At 48.7% G+C, this 17,536-nt stretch overlaps 1 protein-coding gene across 3 annotated transcripts in view; it reads right to left on the bottom strand.

The window, feature by feature from the left end:
* Positions 1-17,536, bottom strand: part of INTS10 (integrator complex subunit 10) — a 457,110-nt gene that overhangs the window by 28,552 nt on the left and 411,022 nt on the right. For 2 of the 3 annotated variants that reach the window (XM_085627594.1, XM_085627600.1), the window contains exons 15-17: positions 7,656-7,818; positions 4,902-4,995; positions 3,838-3,915 (exon numbers count right to left, since the gene is read on the bottom strand). In XM_085627594.1, the coding sequence (XP_085483720.1) occupies positions 3,838-3,915; positions 4,902-4,995; positions 7,656-7,818 (335 nt within the window). The remainder of the gene's footprint in view (positions 1-3,837; positions 3,916-4,901; positions 4,996-7,655; positions 7,819-17,536) is intronic. The other variant, XM_085627598.1, reaches the window with a different exon arrangement.

Here is a 17,536-nt window from a genome sequence, read left to right as displayed (position 1 = left end):
TGATTCACAAACGCAGGCATAAAGTGGGTGGGTGCTGCAACAAGGACCAAGTTTCCCAAACTAATCTTGTGTGACTTGAGAGCTGAATGCAGATTTTTAAAATTATTTCCTGGTGTTGAACTTGAATTTTCCTCACCACTGAGCACCCCGTATCACTCCACTGGGAACAGGCAAAGGACCAGCCGCAATCTCTTTTCCAAAGCGTTAAACGTGAGTCAATTTCAAGATGGCAAAAAAAAGTTACTGTGGCCTTATCTAGCCAATCACATTTCTTTAAAAACTCTAAATGTGATTGACATGAATTTTAAGCCATGACTCCAGTTAAAATGGCAGAGATACACAAAAGAATTAACCCTTTATAGCTGCTAGGCAACTTTTTAAAATGTTTATCTCGAAAGCTATGCAATGGATTTAGCCAACATCAACAAAAGCACGCTTGGGGAGGAGCCAAGATGGCGACCGGAGCAGACGCTTGAGCGCCCGGCTCCGTCGGCCCTTGGCCCCGGACTATTATCCTGATTCCTATCCTTGCCGATTCTCGAGGTGAAACGTGTACGACGACGCGCTGTCCACGCCGCCACTTCCCCGAAGTCTCAGCCCGCCCGGATGCCGGAGTTTTTGGTGCTTTTGTTCTCCGCCCTGGACCCCTGCTCCATTGTGGCCTTTGCCGGCCCCCAGGAAGCTCCGCAGTCCCCGGACCCGCTAGCGCAAATCCGAGCCCCGCGGTCCCGACCTCACCTAACACCACGGACTGTCGCCAGATGAGCCTGGGAGGGACGGCCAGACACCTCCTGCACCCTGCGCCTGAAGGGCTGGGGCTGTAGGGTAAGCCCCGGTGAGGCGGGTCTCCTGCCCCGATCTGTGGACCGCGCTGTGGGAGGCTGCCGACCCCCTTCTTCTATTGCCTAGTCGGCTGCAAAGAGAACCCGAGGGAAGGGAGGCGACTGTTGGCTTTCCCAGTTGCGGCGCAGACCTGAGGGGAACTGACTCCTTGCTACGACCCCCCCCCCTGGCCATTGTACCGTCCGGCGGTAAAACATGGCGTTGTTTGCCTGCTCGCGGCTGGGGGGTGATACTCCGGTCTTGCCCGCTGCCCGCTTCGCCCTCCCTCCACCAGACACCAGCTCCACAGTGCCGTCCCGGATTGCTGCCGATGTGGGGGTGCAGCTTCCGCTGACATGCGGCTCCGTACTGGCCGTCCTGCGGGACTTTCGTTTACAAATGTTTGCTCGCTTTCAGGCGCTAAGTGAGCAGTTTGACTCCCTGTTGTCGGCTGCGGGCCGTGAGCGCTCCGTCTGTCATCAACACGGCGTGGGTCTGCCAGTGCTTTTGTCCTCTTGCGGGGACGCAACGGCTGTGTGTGATCGTGCTACACTGGTGCCTGCATCTGGCTTTCCCGGCACCCAGGATCAATTGCTCTCCAGCTTAACAGCGGATACTTTGTTTCCCCGTTCATTGCTGCCTGCTTCATTGTTGCCTGCCTCACCGCGTCTGCAAGAGTATCCAGCTGAGCAACACCTAACATCCTCGAGGAATCGTTCACGGTGGCCTACTGCTTCTTTTCTGTGGAACTCCTGTACTCTACATGCCATGTCTGGACTTTATGTGGTGCACAAAGGGACCTCTACAGATGGTCGGCGGCCATTTTGGGATTCTACTTCACCATCTTCTCCCAAACGGCCATATTGTCTTTGTCTGCACGGGATGCGGGGCCTTCATGTAGGGGCTGGCTTAATCTCAAGCCCGCGATCGGGCCAGGGCTAGACTGATTAATATCGCCATGGTTTCACGGAGGGGCTGGACTGGGACTGGAACTGTATGTGTACTTTGTGCGCATTCGTCGCGATTTGTCTTTCTTCATCTAAATTGTTGTGACAATTCATTTTCACACGACCGCTTTTGGGGTAGTGGGTTCTCAGTGTGTGGAAGCCAAAGATGGCCGATGGTTTAGGGCGCTCTGATGATACGTAGGCTCCTCCCCACCTTCTTCTTTTTGGGAGTTTAGATTAGAATAGTCCTATTCTTTTCTCACCCCCTTTAACATAGGTGTATTGTTTTCTTATCTTTCTTTACTTTATTCTTACTCTCTTTCTTGTCTATATTTCGGGTTTATTGGGCGACAGGCACTATGCTGGGGGGGGGGGGAAGGCCGTAGCCTCCGCATTGGTGTAGGGTGGGGGGGTAACTTACTGTTTCTAATTAGTTCTATGGGCCTTTTTTCTCTATGTTTCTGCGCTATACTTGTTTCGATTCTGGGTCCGGGTGGGGGGTTGACTGAGTGGGGGCGGCACTGGAGGGGTGCGTAATTGCTCATGTGACTATCCTGTTATATAACTGCATTGCCTCACTGCCTGCGATTTTACTTCCATTGCTGTTTTAATGATGCTGCTGCTCTCCCGTGTGGTGAAGATATCGTGCGGACTCGAATCTCCTTGGTTCTTATTCTTCACTGACTATTTCCCTGATAAACTTATTTTGAAAACTTTAAAATTAACCTTCACTTCTCCTTTCCCTGGGGTCAAGGATCTCTCCAGTGTATGTTTCATAAATCGTTGCTAACCTTGACCGTTGAAGCACAGGGGCCGTAATGTTTGTATCAGTGCTTAACCGTATCGTGGCCGGCCTGAAGGTTGTAGGCCCGTATTTGTTCTTTTAATATGCACGAATAAAGGTTTTTAAAAAAAAAGAAAAAAAAAAAAAAAAAAGCACGCTTTGTGAGTAAAGTTGTAGCTTTTTCTGAATATTTGTGTGAATCCGTTCAGCTGCTTGGGGTGTATGAGTGAGCAAAATTTATGGGTGCTAAAATGGGAAATCACGTCTTTTTTGACCCATTTACCTCTTCACTTTTTCACCTCCTTGTATCTGCACACAAATGTCAATGCAGCACCATAGCTCTAGTGATTTGCTCAATAGTTCGCAAATCTGTTCATAGGGTCAAAAGTCGTAGGCAAATTAAAAACATTCTTTATCAGTGGAAAGTGCTGCTGAATCACATCACACTGGCAGCCGACACTGTATTGGACTTACCTTCATGGTACTTTTGGCCCCACAATATTTTTGTTCTTGGTATACTAGCATACAAACATCTGTGCTGTGCACGTATACACTCGTACGCATGCATGCATGCACGCGCGTATACATGCATGCGCACGCGCACACACACGCCCCAGGTGTTGTGACCAAACATCACTGAGTTTGTACAAAACTGTTCATGTCCAAACCCCAGGCTCTCTAGATGCAATGAAAGTTACTCACTGTGATAGGTGTGTGCTCCGCTCAGCAATGGCTGCCCGCCGGGGTGCAGTGGGAGCAGGACAGAGCACGGGCGAGAGGTGTCCCTGAGGGCAGCCATTCCAAGGGGCTCAGCTCAACACGACTAGTGATCCGTCTGTGTCTGTCACTGAGCGACAAGTGAGGAGCCAGCGATGGGCGGCTACTCGGAAGCACTCAGAGAGATCCGCCACAATCACGGGTGGGTTTGTTTTTATGATGGAATCACGGCACGAATACCTTACAATAAGAAGTATGCTGCTAAAACATCTGAAGGATGACTCCAACGACCAATATTTGGTCTCCTCGTCACACACCATATACCTGATCAAAATCGAAACAATGACAATAAAAAGATCACTTTTTAATGCACCAAACACTTGATATGAATCGAGCACACAGACTGGAAGCTTATGGAAAATAAGGCATGTCGCAATATCACATCAGATGAGTTACCAAAACGCAGTAACGTAAAATACACCGAAAGCATGAATGAAGTTACGAAGAACACCATGGGCGGTGACAAACACAGCACACCATGAGCAGCCTTGTGGGGTTGGCTGGTACCTGTCGGGAGTCGGAAAGCTGGGCTGTAGCATAGGCATGAAGTCCTGCTGCAGTAAACCCATGGCAGGGCTAGCGGTCCTTAAAAACAGCAAACGGTAGCATTCAAACACCCACACGACTCACCAGCTACAGCAAAACAACACTCGGGAACAAGGTGAGAAAGAAAGGAGGAAAAGACAGGGCAAGCGCTGCTACAGGCTGGACATTAGGGAGGGCATCTCTGCGGGGTCCCTAAAACTTTCTAGAGTTGAAGGAGGGAAGGGGTGATCTTGATGGACATGGGATTCTCCTTCAGGATCCTGTGTGCCAAGAGAGGACTGTTTATCGTTTCTAACCCGCTGGAAGGCACAGCTCAGGGAATACAGCGGAAGTGAAGTGAAAGCTTCGGTGAGACCAGCCTTCCGTCCTAAATTTACAATCAGAGGCAGTAACTTAAGGCGGGGAGCTGAGACTTCGTGCATCAGTGGCATCGCCAGCCTCAGAATCAGAGTTCAGAAACCTCTTCCACCAACAGTTTGGAATAAAATAAAATCTCTACCTGGATGGTGGAATGCTTTGGGGTTTAAAGCAAACAATGTTTGGAGGCACACAATTACAGTCAAGGGTAAAAGCAACAACATTTGAAAATACGTGTATGATGTTCCTTAATAGTAATTTCGTCACCATATTTTAAAAGAATATTAATTAGCTGACTATTATTTAGACTTTGTAAAAAAAAAAAAAAAAGGACAAATGGAATCCTTTCTTGCCTCTTCAAATACTTCAGAAAAACTAAAACAAACAATTTCCACCACAGGAGAGGTAATTTAAGCAGCAGCACCCCAACATACGCTGTAGCTCTCCTTGAAATCCCCTCTTTGAAACAATAGTGGTGTCCGTCAGATCCTTAAATCTCTTCTGGTTTATCCTTGGAATGCTTCAGTGCTAATCATTGCATCCTTAAAGAATAAGACACACAGGCCCATGAGGCCCAAGGGCTGCCGATGCGTCACAAAACCCCTCAAACAACAAATTACAAAGTTGCTGGTGTGCATTCCGCCCCCGCTGCCGGCTCGCAAACTTACTTGATTAACATCCCCTGGTTTGGCAACAGTTCCAGGTGAATCTTCCCTCCTTCCTGTGTTCTTAGGTAGGCAAATTCCTCGAGCATGTCAATATCTGGGAGGTGGTTAAGGTATAGATGTGAGGCACCAAGGATTTACAGGTACTCAGGGCAGAGATTACCAATAGAAACCTTTACCATGAAGACATGCACATTCCTGCGCACAGAGGAGATTGTCTGAATTGTATACATGCGCTGGAACAGAGAGATTACCCTTACAGTTAATAGCTGAACATCTTTTAAGCTGCTCATTTGTAAGTTACTCACCTGGTGTTTCCAATGCAGTTTCTCAATGGCAAACCGATCGATCTCTACTCCTCTGTGCAGGGCTGGTGGGCATGGGGGGTCTCTGCGCTGTGCCTGCTCTACCTGTGCGCACTAACCTTGCAGTGTGTGGCACAGCTGTACTTGAACTTATTGATAGGGTGTGTGACTCTGTAAAAGCCCCTCCTTGACGGGCAGGATACAGATGTCTCCCTACAGTAGGGTGTCACTGCTTCCATGCAGCAAAGACGAGAGTGCGTCCATCAACCCGCTCTAGGAGGAGGGAACACACAGTAAGCCTGGCTGGTTTCAGACACTTCTGGCTTTCACAACCATGGATCCTCATGCCACAAGGACCTGGGTAGCATTCTAGGCTTCTGACTGGCTTCTCAGCTGCTTCTTTGCCAAGCCCTAAGGTTTACACTAATGCCTCCTCTTCAACGCCACTTGGTTTCTAACTCTGGAGGTTTCATTTGTGGATCCACCTGGGATTTTTCTCTTCTTCGAATTAAGTGCAGGAAAAGTTCGAATCCATGGTTCCTTCCTGTGAAGTCCTCTGTTTTCTATCCACGTCTTTCTGGCTTTCGTTTCTCTATCACATTTTGTCGTACACTCTCTCTCACTCGGTGAGTCTCCCCTCTCACCCTTGGTCTCTCTCCTGCTCAACAAGATAAAAACCACAGAATTAGCTAACCCAAATTTTAGAATATATTCAAACCTTCCATGCATCTTCGTGGGACCCTCCATCGAACTGGCTGCACATGCTCCGGTTCAAAGGACCTGTTTGGCAGCTCAGACTGGACTGTACCAGCTGGGGCAGGATCAAGGCTGATTTGCATAGAGATGGGTCTCATGTGAGGGGGCGTGGTCACCAGAAATGAAGGACTGAGATGTGGACCCGAATAATGATGTGGCTGAGATTCATTTAAGCGTTCCATCCCTCACTTTTCAGAATTGTTTACTGCATCCAATCTGACATAAAGAACTCCAAAGCCATTAACCTGTTCATGTTTACATGACGTGAGCACATCGGTGCCTTGAAAAATCATGTAACCAAATAAACAGTAGCAGCGCTGCGGGTAGCAACGGTGCTGGCTGGTTGGTATTCATGTTATGAAGCTCTGACAATTTTCAACTGTTCTTAGCTAAATGTTTGTGTTTTCCAAAGACTGTAGCTGTTTAAGTGGCGCCAACGTAGAAATGAATGTACAAGTTGTCGCTGTAGCGCACACATTCCGCAAGGAACAGCAAGGCGCTATCCCAACTCTAGTTTCGTGGTGCTCAGTAATACGACCATGACCAGTAAACAGGGTAGGACTTTACTAAACAAACGTCATAATTCTAAACTAGTCGTTCTTTCAATGCAGAGGAAGTAGACGCTGTCATTATTGTCTTACAAACAGATATAGCAGCGGGGTTGAATCATTTTAAGATCAGTTCACTAGATTTGTTGGAGCTGCGATGATGTATAATGGGAAAAAACAGTAATAGACACTTTGAGGCAGATGAGTTGGGGAAAGTAGGCGGGGCTGTATTGGCTGTCGACTCAGCAGTCTTTTAAGCAGCACTGGACAGCTGATCAGGAGAATGCAAACCCTAAGGATACCTCCAGGGCCGCACTAACAGGTTCCTACTCTTACGCAGACTTTTAGATTTAGTTTAGATCTGTAGAGACTGGAGTTAAATGAACAAATCATCGTCCTCCAGCAAATGTTGTCCAGGCTAAGGCTCCTAAAGGACGCGGGGCCAGAAAGAGGATTAAGGAACCAGAGTGTGAGCACAAACCCTGGCCACACACCACGTTCCGCTCATCGAAGGCGATGTGCTTGTGTCAATACTCCAGGCACTGGGGCATTCACAGGCTCTCCTGCAAAGAACCCTACCCTTCATTTTCACACACACGACTTACAACAATGACTGTAAGGTAAACAACAAAATAACTAACAATGACAATAACAGGATATAGCCATATTATGGAAATATATCACTTTGACCTGGATATCCCCTGCCGCAGCCATATCTCCAGTCACCAGAGACCTCACTGGCTCCGATCAACAAAAGAATCACCTTCAAGCTCCTCACGCACGCCTACAAACCCTCCACAACACCGAGCCTGCATACCTTAACCAACCTCCCTCCTTCTACACACTCGCCAGACATCTCCGCTCCGTCCAACTAGCCCTGGCCACCATCCCACAGATCCGCAAGACCACGGCTGGAGGAAGATCCTTCTCCTATCTCGCGTGATGACCTGGAAGTCCTTGCCTCTGCACCTCCGGCAATCACCATCACTGCCTCAATTCAGGAAGGACCTCAAGACCTGGCTCCACAAATGAACTGCAGACCCTCCCCCGCGCCTTGAAACTCTAACAGGTGATTAGTTGTGTTTTACAAAACCCTGATTGATGGATTGCCCAACCTGGTCTTCTGCCCACACGAACACAAAGGATACTTGTCACAAAGTTGAAAAAGTTTTCATATTGGAAGTTTCCTTGGCGGCATATTTTATTAATCGCTTTCAGGAAGAGGGCCTCTCCTCTGGGCCACTCGTGCTGCAGTAACACGACGACGTGCCCCAGCGCCATGTCATCCCTGTTGTCCGTGAAGGCTCGGAGCTGGGGGTGAAGAGCACATTATTAGACAGCAACTAGTAGAGATTTTATTACAAGAGGAGAATACGTCCCACTCCGGAAATGAGGAGAAAGCAACAAACTAAGAATTTAACACAAGAGGAGCATAAGCATTGCTCAAGACAAGAGAGGAAATAAACAAGCTAAGAATCGAGCACTTTAGGCCAGCACGCATCACTCCATCTTACAAACAGTGCCAATAAAAAAAAATCCACAAAAAAAAAAACTGTGTACCATTGCTGCTTGTGTTATAAGCGAACCTTTCTGGCGACATGGTGCTGCGGCACAGGAGCTTCTACAGAATAATTTGTATGTAAGTTTTTATGTGGTATTTCTGTAGCGTGAACTGACCCCAGGGCAGCGAAAAGTGAGCCACAAGGAACAGTACAGCAAGAACTGGACACTGACATTCTGTAGGCTCTTCAATGGGATACTGTAGGAACTGGCTCTATATATACTACACCAAAGTGAGGTATAGTGTGTATAGAGTCCAGGTGACCCCAGAGGTAGGCAGAGGTTAAAGTTAGATAGAACGTTGCTCTCTATTTGTGGTAGAGTGATCGAGCAGTATCAATCAATCAATCAATCATAATAGGAGGGGAATGCTGCTACTGCTCGAAAAGCCAGGTCTTGAGGAGTCTTCTGAAGGTCAGTAGGTCTTGGATCTGCCATAGGTGGATGGGGAGGGTGTTCCATGTCTTGGCGACGAGGTGGGAGAATGATCTGCCGCCGGAAGTTACTCTTCGGAAGCGGGGAACTGTGGCGAGGGCGCGGTCTGCGGAACGGAGCTGGCGGGTGGGGGTGTAGAAGCCGAGTCATCTGTTGAGGTACGTTGGTCCGATGTTGTGGAGTTACCTGTGTGCGTGGGTGAGGAGCTTGAAGGTTATCCTCTTGTTGACGGGGAGCCAGTGCAGGTCTCTCAGGTGGGGTGTGATGTGGCTGCGGCGAGGGATGTCGAGGAATAGGCGAGCAGAGGTGTTCTGGATGCGTTGAAGCCATTTCAGGAGTTTGGCCGAGGTTCCTGCAGAGAGGGTGTTCCCGTAGTCCGGTCTGCTGCTGACAAGGGCCTGGGTGACCGTTTTTCTCGTTTCGGTGGGGATCCACTTGCAGAGCCTGCGGAGCATGCGGAGGGTGTTGAAGCAGGAGGAAGAGACGGCATAGACCTGCTTCGTCATGGATAGGGTGGAGTCGAGGATGACTCCTAGGTTGCGTGCATGGTCGGTGGGTGTTGGAGCTGTTCCCAGTGCGGTCGGCCACCAGGAGTTGTCCCAGGCCGAAGGGGTGGATCCGAGGATGAGGACCTCCGTCTTGTCCGAGTTCAGCTTCAGTCGGCTGTTCCTCATCCATTCGGTGATGGCCTTCATTCCTTCGTGGAGGTTGGTTTTGGTGGTGTGGGGGTCCTTGGTGAGGGAGAGAATCAGCTGGGTGTCGTCGGCGTAAGAGATGATGTTGAGGTCGTGCAGTCGGGCGACGTGGGCGAGCGGTGCCATGTAGATGTTAAACAGCGTTGGGCTGAGGGATGAGCCCTGGGGTACGCCGCAGATGACCTCGGTGGCTTCGGAGTTGAAGGGGGAGAGGCGGACGCTCTGTATTCTGCCGGAGAGGAAGGAGGTGGTCCAGTCCAGGGCCTTCTCTTGGATCCCGGCGTCATGGAGGCGCGTGCATAGTGTGTGGTGGCAGACTGTGTCGAAGGCGGCTGACAGATCCAGGAGGATGAGGGCAGCGGTTTCTCCATTGTCTAGCAGGGTCCGGATGTCATCGGTGGCGGCGATGGGGGCAGTTTTGGTGCTGTGGTTACTGCGGAACCCGGACTGGGACGGGTCCAGGATACTGTTCTCCTCAAGGTAGGTGGTTAGTTGTATGTTGACGGTCTTCTCGATGGCGTTCGCCGGGAACGGGTGCAGGGAGATGGGCCGGAAGTTCTTGAGGTCCTTGGGGTCCGCCTTGGGAGTCTTGAGTAAGGCGTTGGTCTCGGCATGCTTCCAGCTCTCCGGGAAGGTTGCTGTCTCGAAGGAGATGGTAATGGCTTTCCGGAGATGGGGTGCGATGGTGGTGCTGGCTTTGTTGAATATGAGGTGTGGGCATGGGTCTGATGGGGATCCAGAGTGGATGGTGTTCATGATTTTGAGGGTGTCGTCGTAGTTAATGTTGGTCCAGGAGAGCAGGCGGTTGGTGCGGATGGTGGTCGAGGGTGCGGAGGTTTCAGTGGTTGCCGGGGCGGTCGTGGCGTAGAAGCTGTCGTGGATGTCTGCGATCTTGCGGTGGAAGAAGGTGGCCAGCGAGTCGCACAGGTCTTGCGAAGGTTGGATGTCGTTGGTGTTGGAGCTGGGGTTGGAGTGTTCCCTCACGATGTTGAAGAGCTCTTTGCTGTTGTGTGCGTTGTTGTCTAGACGGTTTCTGACGGAGTCCCTTTTGGCGGATCTGATGAGGTGGTGGTGTCTGCGGGTGGCTTTCTTGTGGGCTGTGTAGCTGTCCGGTGTTCGTTCACGGAGCCAGTTCTTCTCTAGCTTTCGGCAGGTTTGTTTGGAGGCCTGGAGGTCTTCAGTGAACCAGCTGGCTTTCTTGCAGGTGTGGCTGTTGGAGGGTCTCTTGAGCGGTGCGAGGGTGCTGGCGCAGTCGTCGATCCACTGTCTAAGGTTGCAGGTGTCGGGTCGGTGGGGTCTGCGGGTGGGCACCGGGTGATGGTGGTGGTTAGCTGGTCTTCAGTGACTTTGGTCCAGCGGTGGCGAGGCATCTGTTGGGTGCGGTGGTGCGTGGTGGGTTTCAGGAAGGTGAAATGGATGCAGCGGTGGTCGGTCCAGTGGAGTTCGGTGGTGTGGTTGAAGGAGACGCGGGGGCTTGCGGAGAAGATGGGGCCAAGCGTGTGGCTGGCAAAGTGGGTGGGTGTTGTGACGAGTCCGAGGTTGGTGAGGCTGTCGATCAAGGCTGTGGAGTTGGTGTCGTTGTTGTTCTCGAAGTGGAAGTTCAGGTCCCCAAGGAGGCTGTAGTCCATGGAGGTGAGGGCGTGTGTACTGACTAAGTCGGCGATGGAGTTGCTGAACTGTGGTCGGGTTCTGGGGGGTCTGTAGACGAGGGTTCCTCTGAGGGTGGTGTTGGGGTCAGTGTGGATCTGGAAGTGCAGGTGTTCGGCAGTGCTGAGGGTGTCGTTGGTGTTTGTCGAGACTTTGAGAGTGTTACTGTGGACAATGGCGATTCCTTCTCCTACTCCGTTGGTGCGGTCCTTTTGGGTGATTGTGTAGCCTTCCGGGATGGCTATGGTGAGGTCGGGTGCAGAGGAAGGGTTCAGCCAGGTCTCCGTCAGGAAGGCGACGTCTGGGGTGGTGGAGTCGAGTAGGTCCCAGAGTTCAACGGCATGTTTGCGGGCGGAGCGGGTGTTGAGAAGGATGCATTTGAGGTGGTTGGGTTCTTTGGTCGGTGGGTTGGCAGGCCGGATGCTGGTGAAGCTGCAGTTCCGGCAGGAGAAGGGGCGTTGGGTGCGCTTCAGAGCAGCCCAGAAGCAGGTGTGAGATCGTCCGACATTGAGTGCGTGGAGGGTGCTGGCATCGTAGCGGTGTCGGGTGTCATGATGGTCGCGGGGGCCAGGGGTTCTGGCGTGGGCCAGGCGCGGACGTTCGCAGACGGGCTTGCCTTAGTAAGGCAGTATCAGAGGACAGTGTTAAGCATTTGGTGTACACACTAATTCAGCAAATGAATTCATTTACTCGAACTGAACTCTAGGCCAATTGTTTTTGTAAAATATACTGTTTATTTTTTAGAACCAAGCAAGCCTGGCACAGGTAAGCATAACACACTTAACAGTAATAAGTTGCTGGATGTAGAACAGTTTGAAAATGCAATAAAACTTGTACTTTGTTTGATTTACGGGGGATGCAGCAGGTTGCAACTCTTAGCAAATACAGTACATTGAAATGAATAGGCTTTTTCAGTAAATTACAGGTAAGTTACTTTTTATGCTACTTTTCTAACTGGTGCTGGATACCTAGATTTAGAACTTGGACATTTCCTGTAAACAGGTAAGTATTTACGTTTTGGTTATTCGCATGATTTCTGAAGAATATTTCTAGATTTCAAAACTCCACACTTAGTCGTTTTTTTGGAAGAAAAACAGTGCATTGAAATGAATAGGCTTTTTCAATAAATTGCAGGTAAGTTACTTTGTACGTTACTTTTCTTACTCAGTGCTGATTCCTGGATTCAGCACTGGGACATTTCCTGTAAACAGGTGAGTAAATACGTTTTGGTTATTTGAGCTGTTTTGAAAGAATATTTTTAGATTTCAATTAATTCCACACTTAGAAACGTTTTGGTAGAAAATTGTCAATGTTATCCTATGTAGGAAAAACAGGTTACCGGTTCACAGGTAAGTAATCCTTTGTGGGAGTTAAGGTTCTGGAGTTAGACTCGGGGTCAGTGATGCACTTTTGTTTCACCGTCAGCGGCACTAGGGCAGCCGGGTGCAGAGTGTTGAGGCCCAATGTTATCCAATGGGGGATAGTGGGCCTCCGGTAGGTGGTGCTGGCAAGCAGGCCACACGGCTGTGGGAGTAAAGCTCCTAGGGTTTAGGTCAGGGCAAATGGGGGAAAAAATGTGCACCACAGGTGCACCCTCAGTGGCAATGTGAAGGCCGGGTGCACAGTGCTGTTTCGACGTCGGACGCCATGCTGTTTTCAATAGAGAACCTTTTTACAAAAGCACTGCAGGCAGGGAGACGAAGGACTTCTGGGTGCGACCACCTTCGAGACGTAAGTTGGGAAGTTAGGGGTTGGTTAGGCACCGTCGGTTTGGGCACACAAGGCCGTGCGGCGTCGGGTGCAGGGGAGTCTTTTGGGGTCAGATCTTCTTACCAGCTCCTGGTCATAGTTAGGGGGGGCCGTCTGGATTTAGACTGCAGGCGTCGGCTGGAAGCTTGAGGCAGGTCAGGGGTCGCTGGATCTCGGTTCACGATCGCCGGGGTGACCTCCTTGTGGTGTTTTTCCACTTGAACTTGGGCGGGTTCGGCGGGTGCAGAGTGGGCTGGATTCGCAGTGTCTGGCTGGCGCCAGAAGCTGCAGTTTGAACAAGTCCGGGGCTCACGGGAGATTTCAGTCTTTGGAAGTGAAGGTAGGCAGATTCTTCAGGGTTTTTGAGGTTGCTGGCTGCAGGACACACCGGGGTTTCGCAGGAGCAGGTTGGAGGAGAGACAGGCCTGTGGGGCTGGGGCCAAGTCAGTGGCCGTCGTCCTCTTGTTAGCTCTGCACGGCTCTTCAGTCCTTCTTCGTATCTTCTTTCTTGTTGTTTCTGGATCTGAGGATGCAAGGTTCAGGGTACCCTCTAAATACTAGATTTAGGGGTGTTACAGGTAGGTAAAGGGCAGGGACCAATGGGTGCCTTCCCTGGGGTTGGTACACCCTCTATCGTGCCACCCTCCCATGGGAGGGGGGCAGGAGCCTGTCCCTGGTTGGTTGGGTCCCCCCATCCTCAAGATGTTGCGGACTCAGAGTTGTGCTTCACCTCGCCTCCCCCACCTGTGGGGTGGAGTTGGCAGAGGTGGGCACACCTCTTTATCACCTGTTTTTCCCGCCAGTTCTCCCGCCCAAAGTGGGGGGCAGAACCAGTGGGGACCAGTTGCTGAAAGCAGCAAGTGGTCTGGGGAAGCTCACAAAGGCGGCATGCCTTTGAAGCTTCCCCTTCGTGAACCCAGCCCATCCTGGGGTAGGAGACTTGGTACCTCGTCCCAGGATGTGCATTGTTTCAAGCCGCGGAGAGCAGCCACTCAGTCTGGACACTAGTGGTAGGTTCGTTTTCAGGGGGCATCTCTAGGAGGGATGTCGAGGATCAGGCGTGCAGAGGCGTTCTGGATGCGTTGAAGCCATTTCAGGAGTTTGGCTGAGGCTCCTGCATAGAAGGCGTTTCCGTAGTAAAAACCTGCTGCTGACGAGGGCCTGGGTTACTGTTCTTCTTGTGTCGCGTGCAGATCCACTTTTTTTAAGGCGGGTGGAGGGAAATAACGAAAGCAGGGCTCAGAAGCAACACGGAGAGTACTGGTGCGTGAACGATTACAGAGGACGGGTTCAGAAGCAACACGGATGGCGGCTGGACAAGCAGGGCGAGAGAGAGCAACGTGGAGCACTTGAGAACAGAAGCACATGGGATAAAGAGAACAACGTGGAACGGGTAGAAGCACACAGGGAAAAAAGCAATGCGTGGGAGGTAAAGCACACAAGGGCAAGCACAACACTGAGGGAGTGGGGGAGCAACATGGAGCGCGGTGGAGTGGCGATGGATAAAGAGGAACCCCCCCCCATTAAAAAATTAAAGATGCTATTATGCAGTCGCAGCAGCTGTGTCATTTTGTAGGTAAAAGCACAACACACACAGCGTGCGTGTGAATATTTTTTTTTTAATGTACTGATCCAAGTTGTACTGGTAAATAAAGAAAAATAAAGCAGTGCCAACGTTTTTTTTGTTTTTTTTTTAAGGCGGGTGGAGGGAAGTAACGAAAGCAGGTCTGTTTATTATTGCATAATATCACTGAATTACACAACCGGTACCTGCAAGCCTTTAAATACAGGAGATGCCATTGCTATTTAAGGCCACAGGGTGGCAGTGGTAGTCTCTCGACGCTGTAATGATACCAGTGGATACGAAACGTCTCTTGAAAAGACAGATGGTGGCTGCGCGCGTTCACGCGCACATGCACGAAGGCTTGAGGCCAGCGGCTGGCAGCACTTTGAAAATCCCCCTTACTAAAAGTCGAGCAACAGCGCATGCGCTGTTCTAGGCTTGACCTAAAAACTGATAGCGAAGCATAACCAAAAGTATTGAGACAAGATGTCAGACTTCTTCAAATACTGCCACTGAAAAAAAAAGGGTGTAGCAGCAGACAAACTGATGCATGAAAGTTAAATAATTTGAAATAAGAATTACACACCATACAACAGAAAAGCCTGACGATGAATCTCTGGAGTTAGTCTCCAGAAAATGGATTCTATTGATTCTGACTTTCAGTTACAAACATTGTTTGAAAATCATGTAGATGGCATTTAAAAAATAATTAAGAAAAATAATGTGGCAAGGGCTATAAATAAGAAACCCATTTTGAAAACCTGGATTGCAAGCAAAAATATACCCCACACAGTCGCAACCTTTTCAGGAATATAGGCAAAATGTCTGCAGAACTCGAGCCTATATATGGATCTTGTTATTGGTCCTCGAGGGCCAGACCCACCCAGATTTCCAGCAAACCTAGAAAATAAATGTTTATGCAATACATCTCTATAAGCAAGCATTTACATAATCAGATGTTATCAGTGCTTGAAATGGAAAATTAGATGTGCAGGTACTCAGTAACAGAGTACCTGCTTGTTTCTGAGAAGTGCCTGTACTCTCCAATTAAAAGTATTATGTCACTCTTGAGTTGTGCCGGTACTCCATACCGGCCAGGACCGGCCCACTACCCGCCCATTTAAAGCACTGGATGTTATCCTGAAAACCTGGTGTGTTTCGGCTTGCTATGACGAGTACTGAACACCCCTGCAACAAAGTTGTGTAGACGGAGGAAGAGCTTCACTAGATACAACACAAACTAAGCTTTACTTTGATTGGAGCAGCTTCTGTTCGCCTTGTGCTGGTCAAAAACACAGATTACGGGTCTTTCGGCAACATTGGAGAGATTTTGCACAAGGCAAATAGGTGCTGGATGTAGTAACTGAATATGAATGTACTCAGATGACAAATATTTGGTTTAGTAGCACAAATGAGGAATTTTTTCAAGGTCCTTTCGTGCATTGGCTACTGTAGGGGATCGAAGCTTTTCAAGACAAGGAGGCATTGGAGGAATAACCAATGAAACAGAGGGCAAGGAATACATGCGCCAATGTTCAGCATTCTGTTAGCCTCTAGCTAGGTTTGCGCTACTCCTATAAATCATACGTACAAACACACCACATAATTTCATGGTATCTTAATAAATAAAGGATAGGAACTTACGGACCACATAGCATTAGATAGGTGAGAACACAGGCGTTTTAGTACAAGTAGTTCGGTGTTGCCTGTCCGCACTCACTGTTCATGCGTGGTGGGTTTTGATTCGAAACGTCGTGTATGCGGTCGACCCAACAGCAAGCTGTCTGGATGACGCACGTCGCTTTGATCAGGACGAGAGCAGGTGCTGCGGGAGTTCGACCAGTGCTTCCGGGATTGTGAAAGCCGTTGTCTCAACTACATGTGAAGACCACATGAACCGCACGCATCGGGGAACAAAAAGTATGGAGATTCACAAACCGCAGCTTCCCACTGCAGCCAGCAGGGGGCAATAATGCTTTGATTTGAGACAGGAAAGGAAATAGAGAAGAGAACTACATGTATTTTGTCGAATGGTTTATTTACGTTTATTTGCTGAAGGAGCGGGTTATCGTGTTCTAGGATCCAGCGCATAGGGGAGTGATGGATGCAGAAGTGTGTGAGATGCATATTTTTAGTGTTTGTCGTATGTGGTCAGCTTTGATGACTTTAGTAGGTGAGTTTTCAAAGTGCTGCTGAAGGCTGGCGAATCGCGCGTGCACGCTCACGTGAACTCAAGCTTGTCGCCAGCCAGCAGCACTTTGAAAACTCACCTACTAAAGTCTCTCCGAGCAGCGCGTGCGCGCTGACTCAGCGAGACCTAAAAATGATGAACTTTTAACCTGCAGGTGTCGTAGAAGGTTCCAGAAATTGTGGTGATAAAATAGGTTGAACTTGTGACCTGTATTTGGCGCGGAATAATAAGAAGCTTTTCGGAAGAAAAATTCAAAATTAACCAATGGAGGTAAGTTTTGGAATGACATTGAAGGAATGAAGTATTCTGATTTGTTCTTTACACGTATTCATGTGTGGAGCGACAGAGAAATTGTGCCATTCCTGGTTTCATTCTTGATGAAGTCGGAGCTTTACATGTACTATGTGAGGAAGAGAGAATTGTATGCGTGTGTCATTTGAAATCTGGATAACAACTACAAAGGTGAGTTAGAAATGAACAAGGTGTGTTATGTGTTTTATACTATTGATTAAGTATTTGAGGTGATGTTTTTAATTTTGAAAGTATTTTTTATTTCAAAGTAATATAGTGTTAGTAAAGTGTGTGTTTGATATTGGTTATGAAATATGCATAAAATTTGAGCTGTTATATAAGTATTTTATATATGTTTAGGAATTTTTCACAGAGAAGAAGTGTCGTTTGTCATCTTTATAGGACTGTATTGTTTTGAAAATGAGGTACAGCGTTAATTTGAGTTTGTAATGTATTTGGGGAGATAAAGAAAATGTCGCACGTTTGCAACTGATACTTTTTGTGGAAATAGTTGGGTTGTGGGGGAGGTGGTAGGAGACGTATGTGTTATTAAGTTAAAAGCGATAAAACGAAATGCAGAAATGTTATGTGGGCAGGTTGTGGTCTTATTTTTGACACTGAGAGGTAGGTTTGAATGTAAGTCAGGGTAGGTTGTTGTACAGTGGGGCCTTGTACAGTATTTTGAGATTACATGGAGAGGAGATGGAGATAGGAAAAGTGATACTTTCCTTTTATATGTACGCATAGTTTGAATCATGTGATCCTAAGTTGAGATGTAATAAGAATATGGTTTCTGGTTTGCATTTGGGAATAGTGAATCGTTTTTGTAGTTTCTGACTAGTGAAAAATAAAAAGGTAGATATACTAAAATATATGGTAGTAAACGTATTAATTATT

The sequence above is a fragment of the Triturus cristatus genome, chromosome 2_1 (assembly GCF_964204655.1).
Source record: "Triturus cristatus chromosome 2_1, aTriCri1.1, whole genome shotgun sequence".
In the NCBI taxonomy this organism is placed as follows: domain Eukaryota; kingdom Metazoa; phylum Chordata; class Amphibia; order Caudata; family Salamandridae; genus Triturus; species Triturus cristatus.
This window is presented reverse-complemented; position numbering and strand designations above follow the sequence as displayed.